Source organism: Pseudorca crassidens, chromosome 2 (genome assembly GCF_039906515.1).
Source record: "Pseudorca crassidens isolate mPseCra1 chromosome 2, mPseCra1.hap1, whole genome shotgun sequence".
Taxonomy (NCBI): Eukaryota; Metazoa; Chordata; class Mammalia; order Artiodactyla; family Delphinidae; genus Pseudorca; species Pseudorca crassidens.
In genome coordinates this window covers 140,480,553-140,504,284 of record NC_090297.1, presented here as the reverse complement: position 1 = coordinate 140,504,284, position 23,732 = coordinate 140,480,553, and the positions used below count along the sequence as shown (strand labels likewise).

Here is a 23,732-nt window from a genome sequence, read left to right as displayed (position 1 = left end):
ATATGAGGAGGGGGAATTGGAAGCTGTGACAAAGCGAGAGAGAGGCATGGACATATATACACTATCAAACGTAAGGTAGATAGCTAGTGGGAAGCAACTGCATAGCACAGGGAGATCAGCTCGGTTCTTTGTGACCGCCTGGAGGGGTGGAATAGGGAGGGTGGGAGGGAGGGAGACGCACGAGGGAAGAGATATGGGAACATACGTATATGTATAACTGATTCACTTTGTTATAAAGCAGAAACTAACACACCATTTTAAAGCAATTATACTCCAATAAAGATGTAAAAAAAAGAGCACCCCCCCAAAAAAATTTAATTTAATTTAATTTAATCAAACTACTATATGTAAATAAAATCTGAGCTTTTACCCGTAGCTAAGTATTTGTACTCTAAGCTCTGGAGAAAGTGGAAGGGACCAGAAGCTAAGAAGCAAAGCTGTATAACAAATCTAGATACGGTTATGGACAATACAAATGTCTCCATAATGATAAGCTGGACCCCAGACTGCAAGGCCACATCTTTAAGCCTGATTCACCTTCACATTTAAAATGTACTTGGACTTTTCAACAACATGATGATTTGCACAGTTGTAACTCTTTGAAAAATTTTCCCCATTACATAATATTCATGAATTAAGAGTTCTAAATAACACACTCACCAGCTTCCTAAACAACAGTAAAAATTGACCAGGAGTTTCCAAGGAATGATATTAAGGCCTTCCTTTTGGTAACTAACATATTACACCATCTGACCACAAGACTGAAACAACATTATGTTTCCTACCAGGTGCAGGGGCTGAGAATCAACATTATGGTTTCTCTTATGTATAAGTCAGTATCAGGTCATAGTTTTGTTGAGGGGTATTTTCTAGATGTAGGGCTCAAAAAGTTTGTTGTTGTGGTCACCCAGTTTAACCAAGATATGAACCATAGGGCTGTAAGGTCTTGTCTAAATATTCTCTTAACCCAGTCTATAAGAATAAGTTGAAAAACAAGGAATGGAATGATCATTTGGTTGCTTTGTTTAGAAAATATTTTAAAACACATCTTGAATTTTCTTTTAATTAACTGTTTTCTAGTTGAATTGACTACATATTCGTATACTTTTTAGACACAGTCACACAAATTTATTTCACCTGACAAGAATCTGCACTAAAAGTTATTTGACTAAACATAAAAGGAAAGAAGAAGGCCTTTAATTAAATGGCAAATATTACTCAAGACTACTTCTTTATTAATTCAGATTACTGATGCTCATGGTTCTTATATATGGACTATGGGATTTCAAAATTCTGCCATTCCAATCATTTTAATATGTTCTATTTCCAAGGCTGTTGGTTAACAAAAGTCTTTATCTCTTACAATATAAAGACTTATGATACATGCATTTTTTGGAGGACCACAATTAGGTGACATTTGTTCATTTATTATCTGTGTAGTTTCTATTATATATGAATAGAGGTTTCCAGCTTAAGATCCTTTAATTTTTTAAAATCAATACAGAAAACCCTAACCAAAATTAAATTTCATGGCATAAAATGCGGTAGAGTTGAAATGTTTCTTTGATGTGAGTGGAACGATAGCAAGAAAAAGAGGAAAGACAATATAAACCAGAGAAGGCATAAAACATCATGGTATCTAAATAATATAATACAAAAGAAAACAGCTATGGAGGAATTAGTACATTGAAAAATAAAGTAAAATATAATAGACGAGTTGGTTGTTATACTATGTTGCAGTTGTGATTCTGGAAAGGTAGGAGAGCATGGTGCTCATAAGCAGGGATTCTGGAGCAGATGCCCTGGGCCTGAATAACCACTCTGCCCTTACGAGCTGTACGATCCTTGACAAGTTACTTGGCTTCTGTGCGCCTAGTTTCACCATCTGCCATATATGGATAAGCAAAGAACCTACCTTATGAGGATGGGCATGAGGAATAATGAGTTGATAGATGAAAAGTCCTTGAGCAGTGTAAGACACACAGTATTACATGAGTGTGAGCTCTGAGCTAGTACTGCTATTCTTCACTCAAAGTTCTCAACGATTTTCAGAATAACACTTAAAAAAAGCTCATTCTTTATCTGTAACAATATATTTTTTATGATTGTCTCAAATGGCAGCAGGATGGCCTACCCCAGAAGATACCCATCTTTTTTAGAGGGAGGATTGTCAGTTTAGAAATATCTTCTAACTGGGGGAGGACAAGATAGGCCTAAAATATCAATTCGTACCAGAAAGTCGAAGCGTTCATGAAATGATGGGGACATATCAAGAGGACACTGAAGCTAGGATCCCTCAAGGGATCTCCACTAACCAAATCTAGGACAATTTGTGCATCACAATAAATGAAGACAGTAGTGCATTATAAACCACTGAATGAAATGATATTTGAGTTCTTACTGATATAACTGAAAAAAAAGGAGAAAGAGAAAGAAAATTCTTTCTTACAATAGAAAGCCAGTAGGGGACTTCCCTGGCGTTTGAGTAGTTAAGATTCTGTGCTTCCAATGCAGAGGGTGTGGGTTCAATCCCTGATTGGGAACTATGATCCCACATGGTGCACGGCATGGCCAAAGAGCAAAAAAAACAAAGAAAAAATGCAATTAAAAAAAAAAAAGCCAATAATAGATGTAGAAGATATGATGGAGTTATAAATGTTTTGTAAGATCATAGCAATAGCTGATTTAAAACAAAAATAAATCATAAGTAGATGCTAAAACTAGTAGATAAAAGATTGATAAGAAACAAGATGTTTATGAAGTCTTTAAGTTTCCCTACAAAATACTTATTAGTTACAAAGGTAAAAATAGTAACGACACAGTGGAAGACACCACTTTAAACAAGTGAACAAAGTTAACATCACCAGCTTGGGACAAATTCTGACATCATACACTATCTCATATGATGCACTGAGAAGGACACAAAACCATTTCTGTGATGTTTCTGCCAAAATGCAAAACCTGAATCTAATCATGAAGAAATATCAGACACATCTAAATGGAAACTCTTTTACAAAATGATTAGCCTGTATACTTAAAAAATAGCAAGGCCATAAAAGGTAAAAAGTGACTAAGGAATTGTTCCAGTTGAAAGGGACTAAAGAGACTTGACACATAAACACAAGTGTGATCCTGGACTAGATCTTGCAGTGGGAAAAAGAGTTATGAAGCATATATGACTGGGACAACTAATAAAATTTTAATGTGAACTGTGGATTAGGTAATAAGACTTAATTAGTATTGTATGAATGTTAAATTTCTTGATTTTGATAACTGTTTATAAAAGAGAATGTTCTTGTTTTAGGAAATATACAGAATAGGTGAATCTGCGTAGGGGTATACAGAAGTTCCTTGTACAATTCTTGCAACTTTTCTGTAAGTTTGATTAAGCACAAATTTTTACTAAAAGAAAATCTCATTAAACCATGTGAGGCAAAAACTAACAGAACTGCAAAGAGAAATGGATGAATCCACCATAATAGACAGAGACTCCAATACTCCTCTATCAGAAATGGACAGATCCAGCAGGCAGAAAATCAGTAAGGAAAGGATTGAACTCAAGAACAACATCAATCAACTGGATGTAGTTGACATCTATATACTATTTCATCCAACAACAGCAGAATAAACATTCTTCTCAGGCTCACATGGAACATTCACCAAGGTAGAACACATTCTGAGCCATAAAATCCACTTTAACAAATTTAAAAGAATAGAAATCATATAATGTCTCTCTCAGATCACAATGGAATCAAGCTAGAAATCCATAACAGAAAGATAGCTGCAAAATCCCCAAATATGTGGGGACTAAACAACACACTACTAAATAATACCTAGGTCAAAGAAGAAATCTAAAGCGATATTAAAAATATTCTGAATTAAATGAAAACATAAGTTATCAAAATTTGTGGGATGCAGCAAAAGTAATGCTTAGAGGGAAGTTCATAGCATTGAATGCATATATTAGAAAAGATCAAAATAAATTATCCACATTTCTACGTTAGGAAACTAAAAAAGAAGAGCAAATTAAATCCAAAGTAAGATGAAAAGAAATAGTAACAATTAGAGCAGAAATCAGTGAAAATGAAAGTAGGAAATCAATAGATAAAAATCAATGAAACCCAAAGCTGGTTCTTTGAAAAGATCATAAAATCAATAAGCCTCTAGCCAGGCTAGCCAAGAAAAAAAGAGAGAGAGAGAATACAAATTATTAATATCAGAAATAAAAGAGGGGGGATCTATTAAAGAAATTGAACCAATAATTAATAACCTTCCAAAACAGAAAACACCAGTACCAGATGGGTTCCCTGCTGAATTTTACCAAATGTTTGTGGAAAAAATTATACCAATTCTCTATCTTTCTTTCAGAGGACAGAAGCAGAGAGACTACTTCCTAACTCATTCTATGAGACCAGCGTTACCCTAATACCAAAACCAGACAAAGACATTATAAGAAAAGGAAACTACAGGCCAATATCTCTCATGAACGTAGATGTAAAAATTCTCAACAAAATATTAGCAAGTTGAATCCAACCATGTATAAAAAGAAAATCTCTTCAGTCCCTAAGGTGCTGACATACCCCCTGGATGAAAAAGACTATCTTTGGCTATTTGCCCATTTTGCAGTGGTATACTGATAAATGTTTAACAACCAGCTCTCTGGGAGTAGGGAGGGAAACTCTGAATTATAGCATCTGCAATTTTTGTGGTACCAAACACTCCCACTGTGGTCAATATCTACCTACTAATATGATGTCACTAAACTCTCAGTGGGAAGAGATACATGCTCTCAGTGGCAAGATCCAGAACACCACTGACAATATGCCAAAATAACAGCTAAATTCAATCAATATAGAGGCTGGGAGATAACCAAAGAAAGACAGAAGAACAGTAAACCAACAGAAAAGTGAGCAAAACAGCAGTAAGCCAATAGTTACTCAACATGAAGAGAAAAAAAATCCTGACTTTTGTTTTATGACATTTACTAATATCATTTAGCTTTTCATTATATAGACATTAGATATCATAGCTGACAAACTGTACAAAGGTTGCTCTAATCCAGTATTTCTGGTTCTTTTTACTTTGATATATTATTCTATTATAATTAGATTTCTCATTTTTCAAGATTAAAAAAACTTGGCTTTTGGTTTATTTTAAGATTTCATAACAGTTAATTAATTTTTGTAACGTAATAGAAGTTCTGAACTGCAAATCAAGATACCCAGGATCTAAGCAAATTGGCTTGGGAATCAGACAGACCTGGGTTCAAATCCTTAATTCACTTTTAGTAGGTGTGTAACCTCAATGAATTAATTATCATATATTTTCTGAATCTTAGTTTCCTTTTCTGTACAATAGAATGCAATATCCAATGCAGAGGTAACTACGACTCATTTTTGTTTGTCAATATCCCTTTTTTAGACCATCTCAGCTAAGGTGGCTCTCCCAGTTATGCTCTATCACTTCAACTCTTTGAGTTTGTCCTGTATGCTTATCAATATCTGAATGATATTCTAATTACAGCAGTTAGAATGGTGCTCAATAAGTATCTGTTGGATGAATGAATGATTAAAAGAATGAATTAACAGCCACTCTTCTATTCCATATGATTTCTTTCAGGCTGTCAAACAAGAAACCTTGCCCCTCTTGATACAAGGTGGGCAACTAGCCCAAGCTGGCTCTCAGAGCAGTATCCTTCTCCTGGACTACCTGAGTTCAGAGGTGAGCCTGGGACCCAAACAAAATCAAAGAGGGTTCTTTCGCAGAGGCTGATACAAATTATGAGAGAGAGAGAGGAACTTTTTTCCTCTGAGGCCTTAGATTATAAGGCCGCTGTGAGCCAGCTGCCGGAAGTCATATTTCCCACCACATGGAAAGAGTTTAATGGAGAAACAAAGGCAGAGAAAGGAAAGCAGAGATGAGAGAGGGAAAACATGCTAGTGAAAACATGCTAGTAAAAACATTAGCCAAATCCCTGGATTCAATCATACCTGAAAGTAGAATTTTCTATGTAAGCTACGTATTTAAGTTTGATTTCTGTCACTTTAACCTGAAAGAGCCCTAATATACCACACCCAGTATATTCACTGTAAGAATATTTGCCCCAAACAGTTTTGCCACCAACTAATTGGCTGTAAGGCAATTTTGCTGTGAAAGATAAAACAATGATCAACAGGTTCGACAGTTTGGTTTCAACTAGTTGACAGTGGTTTCATTTCTCCACTGACTCAGTGCTCCCATTTTTATATTATACACATCTTAGGCCTCATAATGGTCACTACAGTGACGAGCAGATGTGAGGGTCTTAAAATAGTGGATGATAACAACTATGTATAATGACTTGATAGAAAATACGGTGATAAGAAAACTTACAGGAAATGTGAAATGAGAGCGTGTAAAGCCAGATCGCATACTATACTAAAATGATAATATATCAGTTTGCAAATCCTTTGGTGAGCACAGTCATCACTCTCACCTGTCAAAAGCAAAAGTTTACCAAGCTATGGCAAATATAAAAGGGGCGGCTAGTAATTCATAACGGTCTTCAAGAGCATTAATTATCGATTCTTTAGCTAATTCAGATACTACAGATTGCTCTCCAAGCTGTCTTTATAAAATCTATCACACAATATTAGAAGTTGGAGGCAAAAGAATCAAGCTCCTCTTATCGCAGCAAAAGGAAACGGTTACATGCTTCCCGGTAAGTTTCTTGAAAATGGTGAAATTCTTTGCTATTTGATAGTGGAGAACACTATGTACCCAGAATTTTGGTATTTGGGACAGAATCTGGCTTAGATGATTTGGTGAAATATAAGGACTGAAATTGTGATGGAACATTTAAATGTAGTCCAGATATGTAGGACCAGTTATGTATGTTACATATATTGATAAGAAATAGCATCCCTCGTCTGTTCATTTTACATTCAGGGATATCTGAAAAGACTTACAGCAGATTTTTTGTATATCAAAAAGAATTTATGTCCAACAAAAGATCCTGAATCCTTAATGATCAACTCTGAGAAAGGAAGTATCATCGTTTTCTAAGACATACCCCAATACAACTATAACATGAATTTACACACATTTTAAATGTATTCAAATATTTTCTGTATTTTCATTTTTCATGACAAAATGTTTTAAAAATTTTGTTTTTAATTTTTCATCTTAATTATATCCTTCTAAATGTTCCTCTTTTATTTTATCTTTATTATTTTATCTTCTACAACAAAATTGTCTTACGGTCTGTTTAGTTGTGCAGCAAAACTGCCTGCAGCAAAGGTTCTTACAGTGAAGATACCTAGAACCCTAAAATACCTATGTTGTAGTGTTGTTTCACAAAGTCAAAAACAACATGTAGATAAAGTACTGATGAGCATGGTTCCTAGCACATGACACATATTTAGTGAATGGTAGCTAATATTATTTTACTCCTCACCAGCTGTGTGTTTCTGGGCAGGTCTTTAACCTCTCTAGGGTTCATTTATTTCATGTGAAAACGAATGACTGGATTAGCTGTTATCTAAGGTCCTCATTATCTCTAAAATTCCATTAATTTGATTAAATCTACATGATTAAAAATACACCACAGTTTAGAGCCTTTTATCATGTTCAGTTATATCAGGTATTTGATGTAACACTGATTAATGTCATACCTTCACAAGTTCATCCATGAGACAGGACTAAGAACACAGAAAATGAATATGTTCAAGGGTTGCGGCCATAACATCTCTTCACAATAAAGAAGAAAAGGTAATTATAACTCCTTTGTAGGAGTTAGAAAGATGCAAGTTTTGCTTATTGGTGGATTCTCACCTGGGCAAGGTCTAATGTTGCACATGATTATTTCCACAGCATTCCCTTCACATGGCTGCCCACCATGCTGAGCTGATGGATTATTGCAAGTTCTGGTCCTGGTTCGGTTGCCATGTCCGCAGCTCCTTGTGCATTCTTCCCAAGGGCTCCACTCTGACCAGTTACCATCCACTAAAGGTGACACATTACACCATTAGATATATTTCAGTTGAAAGAACTAATAGTGAGACAAGCCATAGTTAGGGAACAGAAATGAGTATCTACTGAATACGTGCCTGTCCGGTGAATAAAGAGGTTTACCTGGACACAGCTTATGTTGACAGTTCCGCATTTCTGAATCCGATCCCTGGCAAGGCTTCCCACCATTGGCTGGAGAGGGGTTGTTGCACACACGACTCCTCTTTTGGATGCCTTTCCCACAGGTGACACTGCAGGATCTCCAGGTTGACCACTGGGAAAAGCCACCATGAACTGCAAGTAAAACATTGTACTTGGTCTCTGTTTTTGTAAGTAAAAAAATTGTTAAGTCAGATTTCATTTAAGATATGCACTGGGTCTAGCGCTGAATCTATGAAGGCTGAGAGATTGCTTATGGAAGCTCTTCTTTACTGTAAAATTAAAACCTAAGCAAGATATGTATAACTGATTCACTTTGTTATAAAGCAGAAACTAACACACCATTGTAAAGCAATTATACCCCAATAAAGATGTTAAAAAAAAAAAAAAAAACCTAAGCAAGAGAGAAGAACTTCAAACTGCTAACTAGGGTTTCTTCCCAGCTCCAGTCCTGACTCATCTGGACATGGCTGTTGAAAGAGTCAGTGACCAAGAAATTTATATGCTATTTACCGTTTGGAAATAAGTCATTCTTTAAAGCAAAAATATGCATTGATTTTTGAGAATAAATTTAACCTAGTTTTGAATACAAAATTCAGTTCGGGATTTTGAATTATTAACGTGGTATTCTGCAGCTCTCATCTGTATTGTTTCAGTCCTTTCAGTTTGTGATGTGATTTTTGTCCTAGCCCTATAATCTAGAAGTATCTTAAAGGTAGAGGAGACTTGGACTAAGATGCTTAACGATTTTTATGATTTCGATCACTCCAGGTGCTGTTTAACATGAATATCCCAGGGCGAACGAATCACACTCACCCTGGACTATTACTGGCACTCTGACAAGGACAGAACCCATCAAGTTTCGAGCAACACATTCATATTCGGATGTATCTTCTTTCTGAGCGGCGGTGATATATAATGAGTTGTTGGACAACACATTAATTCGCTCATCCCAGGGGATAGAGTGCCCCTGACGGGACCATGTAATGGTTGGATGAGGCTCTCCAGTTGCCTGACAATTCAAGACGACTTTGCCACCAGCATTAATAATAGTTTCTACTGGCTCAAGAGTGATAACAGGAGGACCTATGGAAAAAAGCACATAGTATTTCTTAGCTTTTGTGGAATCATATTAACATTTTAAGCCATATTATATAGTAACATTATTTTGAAAAAAGTTAGGCTGATTTTTTAATACACTGTAGCTTCTCAACTATTAAGGTTGTAATGGCTATTGATAGAATGTTTTATTTAGTAAATGGCAAAAATTTAAAATCCCCAAGCAGTCTAGCCTAGAGCATGGGCTCTGCAGTCATGCTTTTCTGGATTCAAATTTTGTCTCTGCTCTTTACTACCTTTTTGAATCATTGTGTCCTTAAAAATGGTCCCTAGTTCACAGGATCTTGTTTGACTCGACTAAGATGATGTAAGCACAGCTCTTCAACAAGGTAAGCACACAGTATTATTAGGACTATTGTTATTGTTAACAAGGTAAGCACACAATATTATTAGTACTGTTGCTGTTACTATCATTGCTTTTGTCTGTGTTTTACATGGTGAACATTCAGTTCTTTCCCTTACATTATTTTTGAGGTAGGGATTCATTATCAACTTATTCTTTCACCAGTGGTCATCATTCTTTAATAAACATATATGAAGAACCTACTTTTTGCCAGGCATTGTGCTAGATGCTGGGGGCACAGATATAATTTCTAGCCTCAAGGAGCTAACAGTCCACTTATAAGACAGACAAATAACCCACTATTGAGCTGTGCTACAATTTACCTGTAGAATTTGGTAGTAGAATAGGTAGAATAGAATTTAGTATACAATAGGTAAAATTGTGGTAATCTGGGAGCATAACAATAGTGACTCAACAGATCATACAAAAGCATGTCACTGGAAATGAAGAGGAAAAGGAAAATATTCAAGAATTGTTAAGAAGGTGGGAGTGATAGAACTTAGCCATTGAATGGTATGGAATAAAGGGAGGAATTGATGACTACAGGGTTTTGATTTGGGCAATATAGTATATCTTTGGGCAATCCAGCAGAACATAGGAGATAGAACAGATTTGTCGGAAGGGAGTAAGGAATGATAATTTGCATCCATTTAGAACTGCTGAGCTTGAGATATCTGTAGGACATTCAAATGGAGATGTCTACACCACAGTTGGATATTCATATCCAGAGCTCAGAATAGAGATATGGGCTAGAAATATAGATTTGTGAGTCTTTCATGAGTGGATAAGATTGCTTCAGAAGTGAGTCTAAAATCAGAGGAAGAGATCCAAAGACATAAACTATTACAACATCATTATTTAAGAAATGGACAGAAAATGAGCCTGTAATTGAGTTTCTTCCTTGAAGAAACTCAGGAGAAGAGGGTATCCTGGCAACCAAAGGGAGTTTCAAGAAGGAGGAAGAGGTTAACAGTATCTATACTGGATGATAGCTATTCAAATAAAGCTGTTGGAAAGAATGTAAAAGGAATTGCAAAAAACTGCTGACAGAATGTTTATCTTTATACTGGTCTACAGTGTCAGGATAGAATATGAAAGACTTCATGGAGAAGAAGCTTGGACTGGATTTTTAAAAATGAGTAAGATTACATATAGCAGAAAGGAGGCTCCCTGGAGAGAAGGAAATAGCATAGAGATGGGTTTAGTTTTGAAAGGATGATTCATCCAGGAGAGCAGTAGCATGCAGGTATTAAACATTTGGTTAAAATCTTATAAGAAAATCAGAAGGGTTTATGTTTGAATAGGTAAGCAAAGGGGATTGTGCTTATTCTTGATAGAGTATGTCGGGATGACAGTGGTGTTTTAGTGAGACTGAACTGAATGGTGGAATGATTTGCTCAGTGAGAGTTAATGCAATCATATAATTCGAGGCAGTGGCTGCACATTATAGACCAGGAAATGTATCTGGAATGATGGAACATAAAACAAAAACAGAAGTAAAATGTGTTTTATTGTGATATTACTATGCTAGTATTTTATGTAAAGGTACCACTGACATGTCTTTTACAAAAGTAATTATTTCATATGAGGTTTGAATCCCTCAGTGAGTGTTATTAATGTATTATTCATATATATGCCCACATCATCCTATACAATTGCCTTCTTACTTGATGTTTACATTAACATCACTCTAGGAACTTTCAGGGCTGGTGCTTTTCCTTCTCTCCCAGTGATGAGATTACATAATGTATTCAATAAACTGTTGCTGAATAAAGTAAATGCCTCAGACTAATCACGTAACACTAAATAACAACAAAATGAATAGATGAGCTTGTCTGTTCATATTATTATGGCCAAAGAAAGTGTTAAATAAAACTTAGAATCTTAATTTAGATTGCACATTTGAACATTTCCAACTGCACATAAGGCTATAAATTAATTCAACAATAAAATTCCATATGTACATCTTTCAAAGTTGAATTAATTCTATCAGTCACATAATGATCAGTTAAATACGAGCATTTTATCTAAATGAAAACATTCCTTCTAGTGCTTTAATCTTAATTTTAAACAAATTATATTTTTGGCTTTTTTTATATCCCTCATTTATTACAATGAATTTATTGTCAGTATGTAGATGAGCTAATCTAATCTAATGCAGCTTTTCTTAAACTGTCAGTGGAACAGTCTTCCAGGAGAGATTAATCATGAGATGACCTACCTACACTCACCCAACAAAGGGGTGAGGAAGGTTTCATGGAAATAACATTTTTTTTGGGAAATGTAGAATATTATATTTTCCTCTTGTTGAGTTATAACTAACTCACATCTGCATATTAACATTTCTGGAAATATCTGCAGTAAAGAAATTGGTACACCTAAGCAGGGCTTGGCATATACTAGGTGCTCTTTATATATTTAATAAATGAATAAACCTTGTTTAATCTATTTTTTTCTCAGACTTATTCAATCATGGCACTCTTTTTTCCTAATGACACCCCACAAAGCTATCATTTGGTAGATATGTATTTTAATAAAACATTGTCTTAGCAAGACATACAAACAACCTGAGTGTGTCTTTCAATGGATGAATGGATAAAGAAAATATGGTATATATATAGTAGTTTGGCAAACAGCTGTTAGTAAATGCTAGTCTACAGCATCTCTCAATAGTGAATAAAGAAAATGTAAATAAATTCACCCTGTTAATTACTGAGCCTAGTCTCAAAATAAGCTGATTTCCTTAAATTGTCAACCGAATAACATTGTTCTCGGGTCAGCCCCTGAAGTGGTTCTGGGGACTGTCCAGGGAGCCACTGGAGTCTTTCATGTTTTTCTAATTATGAAAACCTGTCTTCCAATGGTTTATACTGAGGGCCTTCATCATGAACATGATAATCCTGCTCGGAGCACATAGTTATTTCACGGCAGATTGACAGCAATCGAGCTGGAGCACTCTTTTTTTTTGCGGTACGTGGGCCTCTCACTGTTGTGGCCTCTCCCGTTGCGGAGCACAGGCTCCGGACGTGCAGGCTCAGCGGCCATGGCTCACGGGCCCAGCCGCTCCGCGGCATGTGGGATCTTCCCAGACCGGGGCATGAACCCGTGTCCCCTGCATCGGCAGGTGGACTCCCAACCACTGCGCCACCAGGGAAGCCCCAAGCTGGAGCACTCTTGAGTTCACTTACATTAGTCTTTATTTTCAACACTTATTTTTCAAGTGCCAGAAAATGATATTTTTGTAAGTTCATTACAACAACCGTGAGGAGCTATACGAAGGGTACTCGACTGAATATACTGCAAACAACACAAAAGGCTCTGCTACCGAGCAATTGCAAGTGTGAGCTGCATGTGTTAGATAAAATATATTGCAAAATTATATCAGTCTTATGCTTGGTAACAGCTGCTCCATCAGCAGCAGAAAAGTAAATTAGACAGACTCTGAAAGCTACCATTAATGTACTTGCTAGGAAGTTAAATGAACAATTAAATGGACATTTCTTAAAACAAGTGTTTAATTAGAGTTTGATTAAGCAGCTTACTCTGCAGAGTCAGACTCATGCTGCGCTCCACCACCCCAGCTTCATTGGTAGCTACACATGTATAGTCACCGGCATCTTCATTCTACGGAAATAAGCAGTGTTTTATAAAAATATGTGCCTATAGAACAGCGCAAATCACTTTTTATTACCATGATGCTTGTTTATATGCAATTTTGTTTTTGAGACGGTATTTCAATGGAAATAGAAAAACTTACCTATATTTAACCACATAGATTTTTTTTTTTAAAGAAAAGAAGAGAAAGAAATTCCTAGCTTAATTTTTTTCTGAACAACGTATCATTGCTCTCAGGGAACAATAACTGGCAGGAAACCTAAGCAGAAAATCACATTTTTTACAATCATTTATCCAAAATTATCTCATTAAAGAAAAATGCCAACACTATTCTTATAGATAGCTTAAAAAGCATTAAATAATCAGAACAAATCAACGAATATCTAGTTCTTTCTTATGGGGGTTGTTAAAAAAAAACATTAAGCTTAGCCTCCATTTAGAAAGCTTGAAATGTAGGAAAGAAAGTGAGGAACTAATTTTTAATGATGACAAATCACAGAATGTAAGTCACAAATTTATACATATATATTATAGAAAATAAGGACCACATGAGTTTAGATTTGATGACTAGAGACACAGATTTTGCTAAGGTCTTGTGAACAGAAGAATTCTGGTCTTGTTAATAGAAAGAGTAAGTCAGTTAAGAGGAACTGAATTGAAGGAAGTGGAGGAGGGTGGGAGGAGAGAGACAGATGATTTAGTTGTTTAATCAGGGTATCAATGCATTATCCAAATAGAGATTTCTAGTAGGAAACTGTAAATGGAACCTGAAAGAGTTTCAGGGTTGAAGGTACAGGGTTAGGAATCTGAAATTGTATGGTGGAAAAAAATTAGTATTAATATTGATATTAGAAGAAGTACCAAGGACTTCAGCAGTAGTAATGTTTGCGTAGAGGAAAAGGGGGGTAAAGCAGTAATGAAGAAGCCTGAGACTCATTCGTGTAGCTAGAGGTAGAAATCATCTCAAAATTGAAGGGACGATCAATAACATCTAAGGTTGAAATAAAGCCAAGGAGAAGAAAAGACTGAGAGTGGCCCATTGGAGCAGGTGATTAGATAGTATATACTAATTAACTAATTCAACAGTAGGTTAACAAATTACCCTCATTTAGTCTAGTTAAGAATTTTTCAGATAAAATATCTCATTCACTTGACCCCCAAATTAGAATAACTTAAAGTACTAATCACTGTCTGAATTACTGAAACTTTTGGACAGCCTAATATAGTTATCGACTTGGTGATGAAATCTAACATTTATTTGTAATTTACAATGTTGTAATTCTTCAATTTCCGCATTCTAAAACAGATTTGAGGAAGTTATCTACTGATGTTGAACAATAGGTCAATGATGGAGAACAAAGCAGCAAAATTATTTTATTGCTTGTACTTCTTTGAAGGGCTAAAAATCATCAATTTGAACCACTGTTTCAGTTTTTTAAAAGAACCCATTGACTCAGATTTTATGATTAAAATAGGAATGCATTAGAAACTTTTCCCATCCATGGCACCTATAGAGAGGCATTGATTGTGACAGTTAAAGTGCATACTGACAATTCCAGTGTGACTTACTATAGTGCCATAAATGGCCAGGGAGCCGTTTCCAAGTTGCCGAATTCTGTGGCTAATTTCAATATCCATCCCCCTTCTGTTCCACTGGATAGTTGGGGCGGGATCACCTTTCACCTCACAATTCAGGATTGCATTACCACCAAGTGGTTCAATCCAGTTAGAAGGGTAATCACCTTTGAAGACTGGAGGTTCTGGGGAAATAACAAAAGATGAGTATAAGAAAAAGGAAGCTCCAATAATTTCTTTGTGATTTTGATCTATTTAAAAGATAATTTAGTGAAGAGGGGAAAAGCCACGTTTGAGCCCCATGGATCTTCCAGAATTAATTGCTCATGCTAATCAATGAGACAATTTTGTCCATTTCAGTAACCTAAGTGGATGATTCCATTTTGTGCCAAATGATCTCTTTACCTACTGCTTACCTACTTTTGAGTTGAATGTTCATAATTTTTTTTATGTCATGAATTTCATATCTGTGAAATAAGACTAAATGGATTAATAAATTGAAGTTATATTGTATTACTATACAATAAGGAGGCAAAACACAAACCATTCATCATAAATAAATTTAAAATAGAAGACTTTTTATCTACCTTTCACATAAACAAATCCAATTGCCTTCACAAAACCAACGCTGTTCTCTGCAGTGCACACATAAGTACCCGAATCTTCTTTTGACATCCTTTCAATAACAAGTTCACTGTGTCCATTTACACTGTCAAAGTGGGCTGAAGGAAACAAGGTAGAAAGCAACGTAAATGCCTCTCAGTAACCTAGGAAAATAATCAGTACAGCTCAATATTTTGCAGGTTAGATTTATGAATTGGTTAGCAACTGAACCAAAGAGATCTCATTATGACACTGGAGGAGAGAGCCTTTTCCAGGGATTTCTTCCTGAGCTATTTGCTGTGTCTCTAGACACTTGTTTGAAGAATGAAAAAAAAAAGAAGGAACAGGAGAAGAGAATGAAAACAAACATCTTTCAAAATTAATTTTCGATTTGAAGTACACCTTTCATCTCAAAGGGTTGCCTAAAGCTGGCTCACAGTCTCTCTGGGTTTCAAAAAATCTTTCATTCAGAAATATGACATTTTCCATTTCATTTCTCACACCACTTTTCCTCCCAAACAATTTACATCAAAATATAATTCAACTGACCTGGCAGCTCAGAGGGGAAATCATGAAAATATACGCTAGTTAGGTAATAAATAATAATAACAAGATTAATTTTGTAATAATTTGAACTTCTCCACAGGTGATGATGATATAATTATTTACAAAGGTATTTACAATACTTGGAATAGAGTATAAGATAAACATGCTAATCCTAAAATAATCAATACTAAATAAGATTTTGATTAGACCAGCCAATATCTGATTGTTAAGTATGTTTACCTTGCATGTTCTCTCCCATTCAAATTATATTTTAAAGTTTCATACTGCTGAATATTATGTGGAAAATTAAGCTTTAAAAATTGAAATAGCTAAGTTAGTACTACGCCTTCAGAAAAGAGTACTGATTAAGTTTTTTAGAGTTTATTTTTCTTTAGTAAGATATACTATTATTGTTAAGGTGATACAGTTGGTGAATTCTAGTGATTAACATAAATCTTTATAGCAGAGAAAACTCAAGCTTATTACTAATTTTCCAGCAAGGCATTTGTAAATGCAGTACTTCAGAAGTCAATTTTGGGATGCAACAATTTCTCTTTACAGACAATATCTTTATGCTGGTCATAAAGTCTAACAAATAGAGACACTTGTCCTCCCAGGGATGAGGGCTCCTGGGCTTTAAAAAAAAAATGGAGATTGGTTTTGAGTTCTCTATGGGTGTACCATTCACTTCTTAAGAATTAAATTACCAACCTGGGATAATATTGTTATTGAAGGTCCATGTTAACTTGGGCAATGGAATACCAGTTGCTTTACAGTTTAATCGTAGCTGTTCTCCTTTATTTAATGACACATCTCCAGGAAGTTCAGTAAAAGTGGGGAGAACATGCACAGTCAGGCTGACAGTGTGTGTGTCTTCACCTGCAGCATTGTTAGCAACGCAGGTATAGGTGCCAGAATCCTCTGGCTTAAAGAAAGAAAAATCATACGGCTTAAAATTACATAATCTTACATTATACTACATATAATACATAAAGTTACATAGCTTGGTTCCCAAAGGAGCACTCTTCTTTAAAGACAGTTTAAATTTCCATCTTGTAGTCTGAACCATCTGGCTAGCTAGTAAATAACATAATTTAAAATGTATAAGAATTTAAACAAAAGCCCATACCTTATAGAACTATAGAATTTATAATAATAAGATCTCAGAAAACTTTAAAGTTTATTAAACATCAACTGTTGTACTGCAATGTACAAATAAAGAGCAAATAGTCCCAAAGGCTGTTAGAATCTTGACAGCATAGTTGGCTCTCTGGGTAATGTGGCACCACAGTCCACCAAAATTATCAAAGGAAATGGCAAGAGTAAGGGCAATAACACCTGCAATTCCAAAATTTCACCTGCTAAATCCAGCTCTTGGCACTCACTTTATTAGATGTATTGGCAGCATTTGACACAATTCTGGCTTCCTTCTTTTTAAAACCATGTCTTCACTTGGCTTCCAGGACACCCCATTCCCCTAGTTTCCTTCCTACTTCACTGGTTGCTCCTTTTCCATCTCTTTTTGCTGGCTTCCCCTCCACATTAATGTCTTTATGTTGGTATGTGAGAGGGCTCAGTCTTAGTTCTCTTTTCTTCTATATCTGCACTCACCTCTTTGGTGATCTCATCCAGTCTTATGGCTTTAAATATCATCTATCTACTGATGAGTAACAGGATGTCCAGCCCAGATGTTTCTTCCAAATTTCAACTACATTGAACTTTTCATTCCAACTCTCTGCTTAGATGTCTAAAAGACATCTCACACTCATGTCCAAAACTGAACTCCCCATTTCCCCTTCCTGTTGTCTGCAGCCTTCACACCATCTCAGTTGATGGCTACTTTGTTCTTCCAGTTGTTCATGCCTTTGTTCTCAGACATTTGAACTATCCTTTATTCTTTTCTTTTTCAGACTCTACTTGCAATCTAGCTAGGAAATCCTAGCTTCAAAGTATGTGCAAAATCCAATCACCTCTCACCCCTTCTCTGCTAATGTTCAGCTTTTTTTTTAATTAATTTTTTATTGGAGTATGGTTGCTTTACAATTCTGTGTTAGCCTCAACTGCACAACAAAATGAATCAGCCATATGCATACAGATATCCCCTCCCTTTTGGACCTCCCTCCCATTTAGGTTACCACAGTGCACTAGGTGTGTTCCCTGTGCTGTACAGCATGTTCCCATCGGTTGTCCATTTTACACATAGTATCTGGATAAAGAAGATGTGGTCCATATATACAATGGAATATTAATCAGCCATAAAAAGGAATGAAATTGGGTCAGAGACGTGGATTGACCTAATGTTCAGCTTTGAGTCCTATAATCTCTCCTCTGCCTCCAGACCATCTTCCCAACTGGTCTTTTCTGTTTCTATCCTTGCCTCCCTACCGTATATTCTCATGGAATAGGAGGAGGAGGAAGAGGGGCGGGGGGAGGGAAGGGGGAGGAGGAGCCAATGCAATGTTGCAAAAACATAAGGCAGACCACATTGTTCCCCTGCTCAAAACCTGTAATGGATTCTGATTTTACTCAGAGTAAAATGCAAAATTGTTATGACCTGCAAGACACTACCTGTATCTGGCTTTCATTTTTCTGACTTCTTTCTCTTTCTTTTCATTCTTTTTCTTCTTTGCTTTCACTGGCCTTCTGTTTCTCAAATACATCAGACATGTTCCTACCTTACATTCTCGCGTTCTTTGCACCCACCTTAATTTCTTTGCCCCTAAAATCTGGGGGAAGAGCATCCCAGTTTTCTCTGCCTGGGATGCTCCTCTTCCAAATATTTGCTTAACTAACTCACTTCCTTCAAATTTTGCTCAAAATATCTCCTTCCCAAAGGACATTTACTCTGACTATGCTATTTAAAAATGTAACCTGGGGCTTCCCTGGTGGTGCAGTGGTTGAGAGTCCGCCTGCCGATGCAGGGGACACAGGTTCATGCCCCGGTCGGGGCAGATCCCACATGCCGCGGAGCGGCTCAGCCCGTGAGCCATTGCCGCTGAGCCTGCGCGGCTCCGCAACGGGAGAGGCCACAACAGTGAGAGGCCCGCGTACCGCAAAAAAAAAAAAAAAAAAAAAAAAAAGAATGTAACCTGTACTCCTCCAACTTCTGATCCCCTTTACCCTGCTCTTCTTTTATTTTTCATACCAGTTGTTTTCTTTTGGCAACTGGTATGAAACAATACATTGTTTATTTTTATTTGTTATTGTCCATCTCCCTCCTCTAGAAATAAACTCCAAGAGGGCAAGGATCTTTGATTCCTTTGTTCCCTGATGTATTTATTCCCAGTGCCTAAATCAGTGTTGATCACACTGATAAATAAATATTTGTTGAATTAATGACTGAATGCTTCTGACTGCGTTAAGGTCCATATTACAGGCTTTTTCTTCCTTTCAAAAAGTTTAAGAATATATATTTTTGCATTGAAGCATCAAAAAACTGATTGGAAATGCAGCATCAAAATTGTAATTACTCATTATAGATATAATCTAAATTTGGTTGGTTGTATACTAATTTTTTTAAAGGCAAACAGGAATAAATCATATTCCATGTAAAGGTCTCCCCACTCTGATACCACTTAGCTATTCTTAAAATTCCCAGGTTATAACAACTTAAGTTTAAAATCAAGGATTTTATGGAAGTAAAGCTTTTGAAAATCTGGTTTGCACGTATTATTCACAAATAGACTTCTTATCATTTGTGTCCTTCATCCAGTTTTTATAAGCTACCTTATTGTTGATATATTTCTTAATGTATCTGAGTCACTGTCTCACTAAAAGTCTAAACTTTTCTTACTTAATTTCTTCAGGTCTAAGAGTGATTAAGGGGCCTAATTCAACATTCTTGAACCTGGGAGTAATCCCTACTGGAGATATTTACCAGCTTAAACAAACAAACAAGCAAACAAATTTATCCTTATTTTATCAATTCTAAAATTCATAGTTTTAACTTTTAATATCTCTGAATTTGGGATACAACTTAAAAATTGATGATCTTCTCTAGTTTACTTGACTATATATTTTTGTCTTAGTGGCACATAAAATATTGGTGCATCTTAGAATTGATGGAAACTTAGATTTGAATAAATACACTTTCTACTAGCACATGACACAGAGTTAACCTATCACTAGAGCTATTTATCTGGTAATTCCAGGAGTCTGGCTAAAGGCTGAAATTATACTGTGAAGTGAATGTGATCAATTTATCATTTTAATTTGTTCAAATTTAATTCTATGAAGACTTTCTAATGAAATTTAGGCACTTTGAAGGTTAATGAAAAGGAATAAGATAGGCACAAAAGCTCTGAAAGTGATTCACATTTTAATCATGTTTAATATTTAGTACCAAGTGTTGATACTCTCAAACCACATGATAATTTTTTAAAAAGTCACGTGGTATGCATAGATACAGATTCCTCTTCAAGTGGGCTCACACTGAAAAACTGAGATGCTTCCCATAGCTACAATTTTGCGGACTGGCGACGTACCACCTAAGAATATTCAAAAACCCCAGCTTGCACTGATCCCTAAGACTAAGAGTTATTTAAAAACCTGAAAAGAGCAAAAAGCCTGCTTTTTGTATTTGCTTAATAATACATCAGACATTCTTACATCTCTACTCTTCTAACCATCCTCATGCATCGTTACAAACATGGAATATAACAGAGGCTTAGAATTTTTCCTGATAAACACAGATTTTCACAAAAATAAAATAATTTTAGAAGGAGGCCACTTATGAGTTCTCACGATCTGCTAAATACTATTCTCGGGGACATAAAATGAAATATGTGTAAAATTAATTCTTTGACCTGAATTTGTAAGAGTACTTTCTTTCCTTTCATTATTAAAATATACATTTCCGAGCTAAGTCACTAAATGTAAAAAGGTGAATTAATAATCTGGCTTAATGTATCTATTCGTGTCTATTAAACTTACCACAACATTTTCCAGAATGAGCTCCCCATAGGGTTCGACAGTGTGTTTTCCTAACAAGTTAGCCAAAAGAACATTGTCTTTTTTCCAGTTAATCGCTGGTGTGGGGATTCCATCAGCCACGCATGGAAGAACGGCTTGTGAATTCTCATTGACGGTGTAATGTACTTCTGTACTTTGAATTCTAGGTGGTACTATGAAGAGTTTAAAAATGATAGGTATTCAGGATGTTGAATTCAATAATATCTTTATTCACACTGAAAATTAACACAAAATAGACTTTCTTGAGGGTAACTTGCTAGAAATACTAACAAAATTTATCAAGCCGTTTACTTGTTTCTTACTATGAAAGCAATCCATATTTTTGATGCTAGCAAGAATTCTAATGCATCTGTACTTGTTGAATATCAATTTCTGAAAAAATGACAGAACTGGTGAGAAATATTTAGATTTTATTTGACTTCCTGACTTTTCCTTACTTGAGTTTCTTTTGCTTATTGCAGTAAGGTAAAATAAACAAGAGCAACTAAAACCAAAAATGCTTCTATAGTTGTATAATTGCTAGATTTGTATCACAGAGATATTGTGAGGATAGACTAATAAAAGTCCCTAGTTAAAAACACTGTAAAATACTCACTCCATATTAAATATCACAAAGTGTTAAAGAAAAAACTACTTATTGCAATATTTCACATGTGTTACAACAAATGCAAGTAAAACCAGAAAAGACATTTAATTCAGTTTTTATACTGTCACAGAGAAATTTTTACAGTGATTTCATAATTCTGTGCAAATACTGCCTTTGCCTTTGCACAGTATTTGCCTGTGCAAATACTGCCTTTCTATATTTAGGCAATATAGAAAGGACAATTGACTATTTCAGGGTACTAACAAATACTTTAGTGAACTTGGAACTAAGATATTCACTTCTAAAAGAAAGGCATAAAAATATTAATAATACTTGGCTCAAAAAGTAAAAATAGAGATTGGTTCAAGATGGCAAAGTAGAAGGACGTGTGCTCACTCCCTCTTGCAAGAGCACTGGAATCACAACTAATTGCTGAACAATCACTGACAGGAAGACATGGGAACTCACCAAAAAAGATACCCCACATGCAAAGACAAAGGAGAAGCTGAAATGAGACGGCAGGCAGGGCGCTATCACAATAAAATCAAATTCCATAACCGCTGGGTGGGTGACCCACAAACTGGAGAACAACTATACCACAGAAGTCCACCTACTGGAGTGAAGGTTCTGAGTCCCATGTCAGGCTTACCAACCTGGGGGTCCGGCAATGGGAGGAGGAATTCCTAGAGAATCAGACTGTGAAGGCTAGTGAGATTTGATTGCAGGACTTTGACAGGACTGGGGGAAACAGAGACTCCACTCTTGGAGGGCACACACAAAGTAGTGTGCGCACCGGGACCCAGGGGAAGGAGCAGTGGCCCCATAGGAGACTGAACCAGACCTACCTGCTAGTGGTGGAGGGTCTCCTGTAGAGGTGGGGGGCAGCTGTGGCTCACCAAGGGACAAGGACACTGGCAGCAGAAGTTGTGGGAAGTATTCCTTGGCGTGAGCCCTCCCAGAGTCTTCCATAAGCCCCACCAAAGAGCCCGGATAGGCTCCAGTGTTGGGTCGTCTCAGACCAAACAACCAACAGGGAGGGAACCCAGCCCCACCCATCAGCAGACAAGCAGATTAAAGATTTATTGAGCTCTATCAACCACCAGTCCCTCCCATCAGGAAACTTCCACAAGCCTCTTAGATAGCCTCATCCACAAGAGGGCAGACAGCAGAAGCAAGAAGAATTACAGTCCTGCAGCCTGTGGGACAAAAACCACATTCACAGAAAGATAGACAGATGAAAAGGCAGAGAAGGAACAAGATAAAACCGCAGAAAAACAACTAACTGAAATGGAGACAGGCAATCTTCCAGAAAAAGAATTCAGAATAATGATAGTGAAGATGATCCAGGACCTTGGAAAAAGAATGGAGGCAAAGATCGAGAAGATGAAAGAAATGTTTAACAAAGACCTAGAAGAATTAAAGAATAAACAAAAACAGATGAACAATACAATAACTGAAATGAAAACTATACTAGAAGGAATCAATAGCAGAATAACTGAGGCAGAAGAACGGGTAAGTGACCTGGAAGACAGAATGCTGGAATTCACTGCTGCTGAACACAGTAAAGAAAAAAGAATGAAAACAACTGAAGACAGCCTAAGAGACCTCTGGGACAACATTAAATGCAACAACATTCACATTATAGGGGTCCCAAAAGGAGAAGAGAAAGAGAAAGGACCCGAGAAAATATTTCAAGAGATTATAGTTGAAAATTTCCCCAACATGGGAAAGGAAATAGCCACCCAAGTCCAGGAAGGGCAGAGAGTGCCATACAGGATAAACCCAAGGAGAAACACGCAGAGACACATAGTAATCAAATTGGCAAAAATTAAAGACAAAGAAAAATTATTGAAAGCAGCAAGGGAAAAACGACAAATAACATACAAAGGAACTCCCATAAAGTTAACAGCTGATTTCTCAGCAGAAACTCTACAAGCCAGAAGGGGCTGGCATGATATACTTAAAGTGATGAAAGGGAAGAACCAGAACCAAGATTACTCTACCTGGCAAGGATCTCATTTAGATTCGATGGAGAAATCAAAAGCTTTACAGACAAGCAAGAACTAAGAGAATTCAGCACCACCAAACCAGCTCTACAACAAATGCTAAAGGAACCTCTCTAAGTGGGAAACACAAGAGAAGAAAAGGACCTACAAACACAAACCCAAAACAATTAAAAAAATGGCAATAGGAACATACATATCAATAATTTCCTTAAAAGTGAAT

At 36.2% G+C, this 23,732-nt stretch overlaps 1 protein-coding gene across 4 annotated transcripts in view; it reads right to left on the bottom strand.

Moving 5' to 3' along the window:
* HMCN1 (hemicentin 1) overlaps positions 1–23,732 on the bottom strand; it is a 524,815-nt gene that overhangs the window by 78,048 nt on the left and 423,035 nt on the right. For all 4 annotated transcript variants that reach the window (XR_010941259.1, XM_067728936.1, XM_067728938.1 and 1 more), the window contains exons 82-89: positions 20,882–21,072; positions 16,661–16,874; positions 15,388–15,522; positions 14,795–14,985; positions 13,153–13,234; positions 8,965–9,234; positions 8,113–8,283; positions 7,813–7,983 (exon numbers count right to left, since the gene is read on the bottom strand). Coding sequence is in view for 3 of the 4 variants with exons in the window: in XM_067728936.1 (XP_067585037.1) it covers positions 7,813–7,983; positions 8,113–8,283; positions 8,965–9,234; positions 13,153–13,234; positions 14,795–14,985; positions 15,388–15,522; positions 16,661–16,874; positions 20,882–21,072 (1,425 nt within the window). In the remaining variant the exon portion in view is untranslated. The remainder of the gene's footprint in view (positions 1–7,812; positions 7,984–8,112; positions 8,284–8,964; positions 9,235–13,152; positions 13,235–14,794; positions 14,986–15,387; positions 15,523–16,660; positions 16,875–20,881; positions 21,073–23,732) is intronic.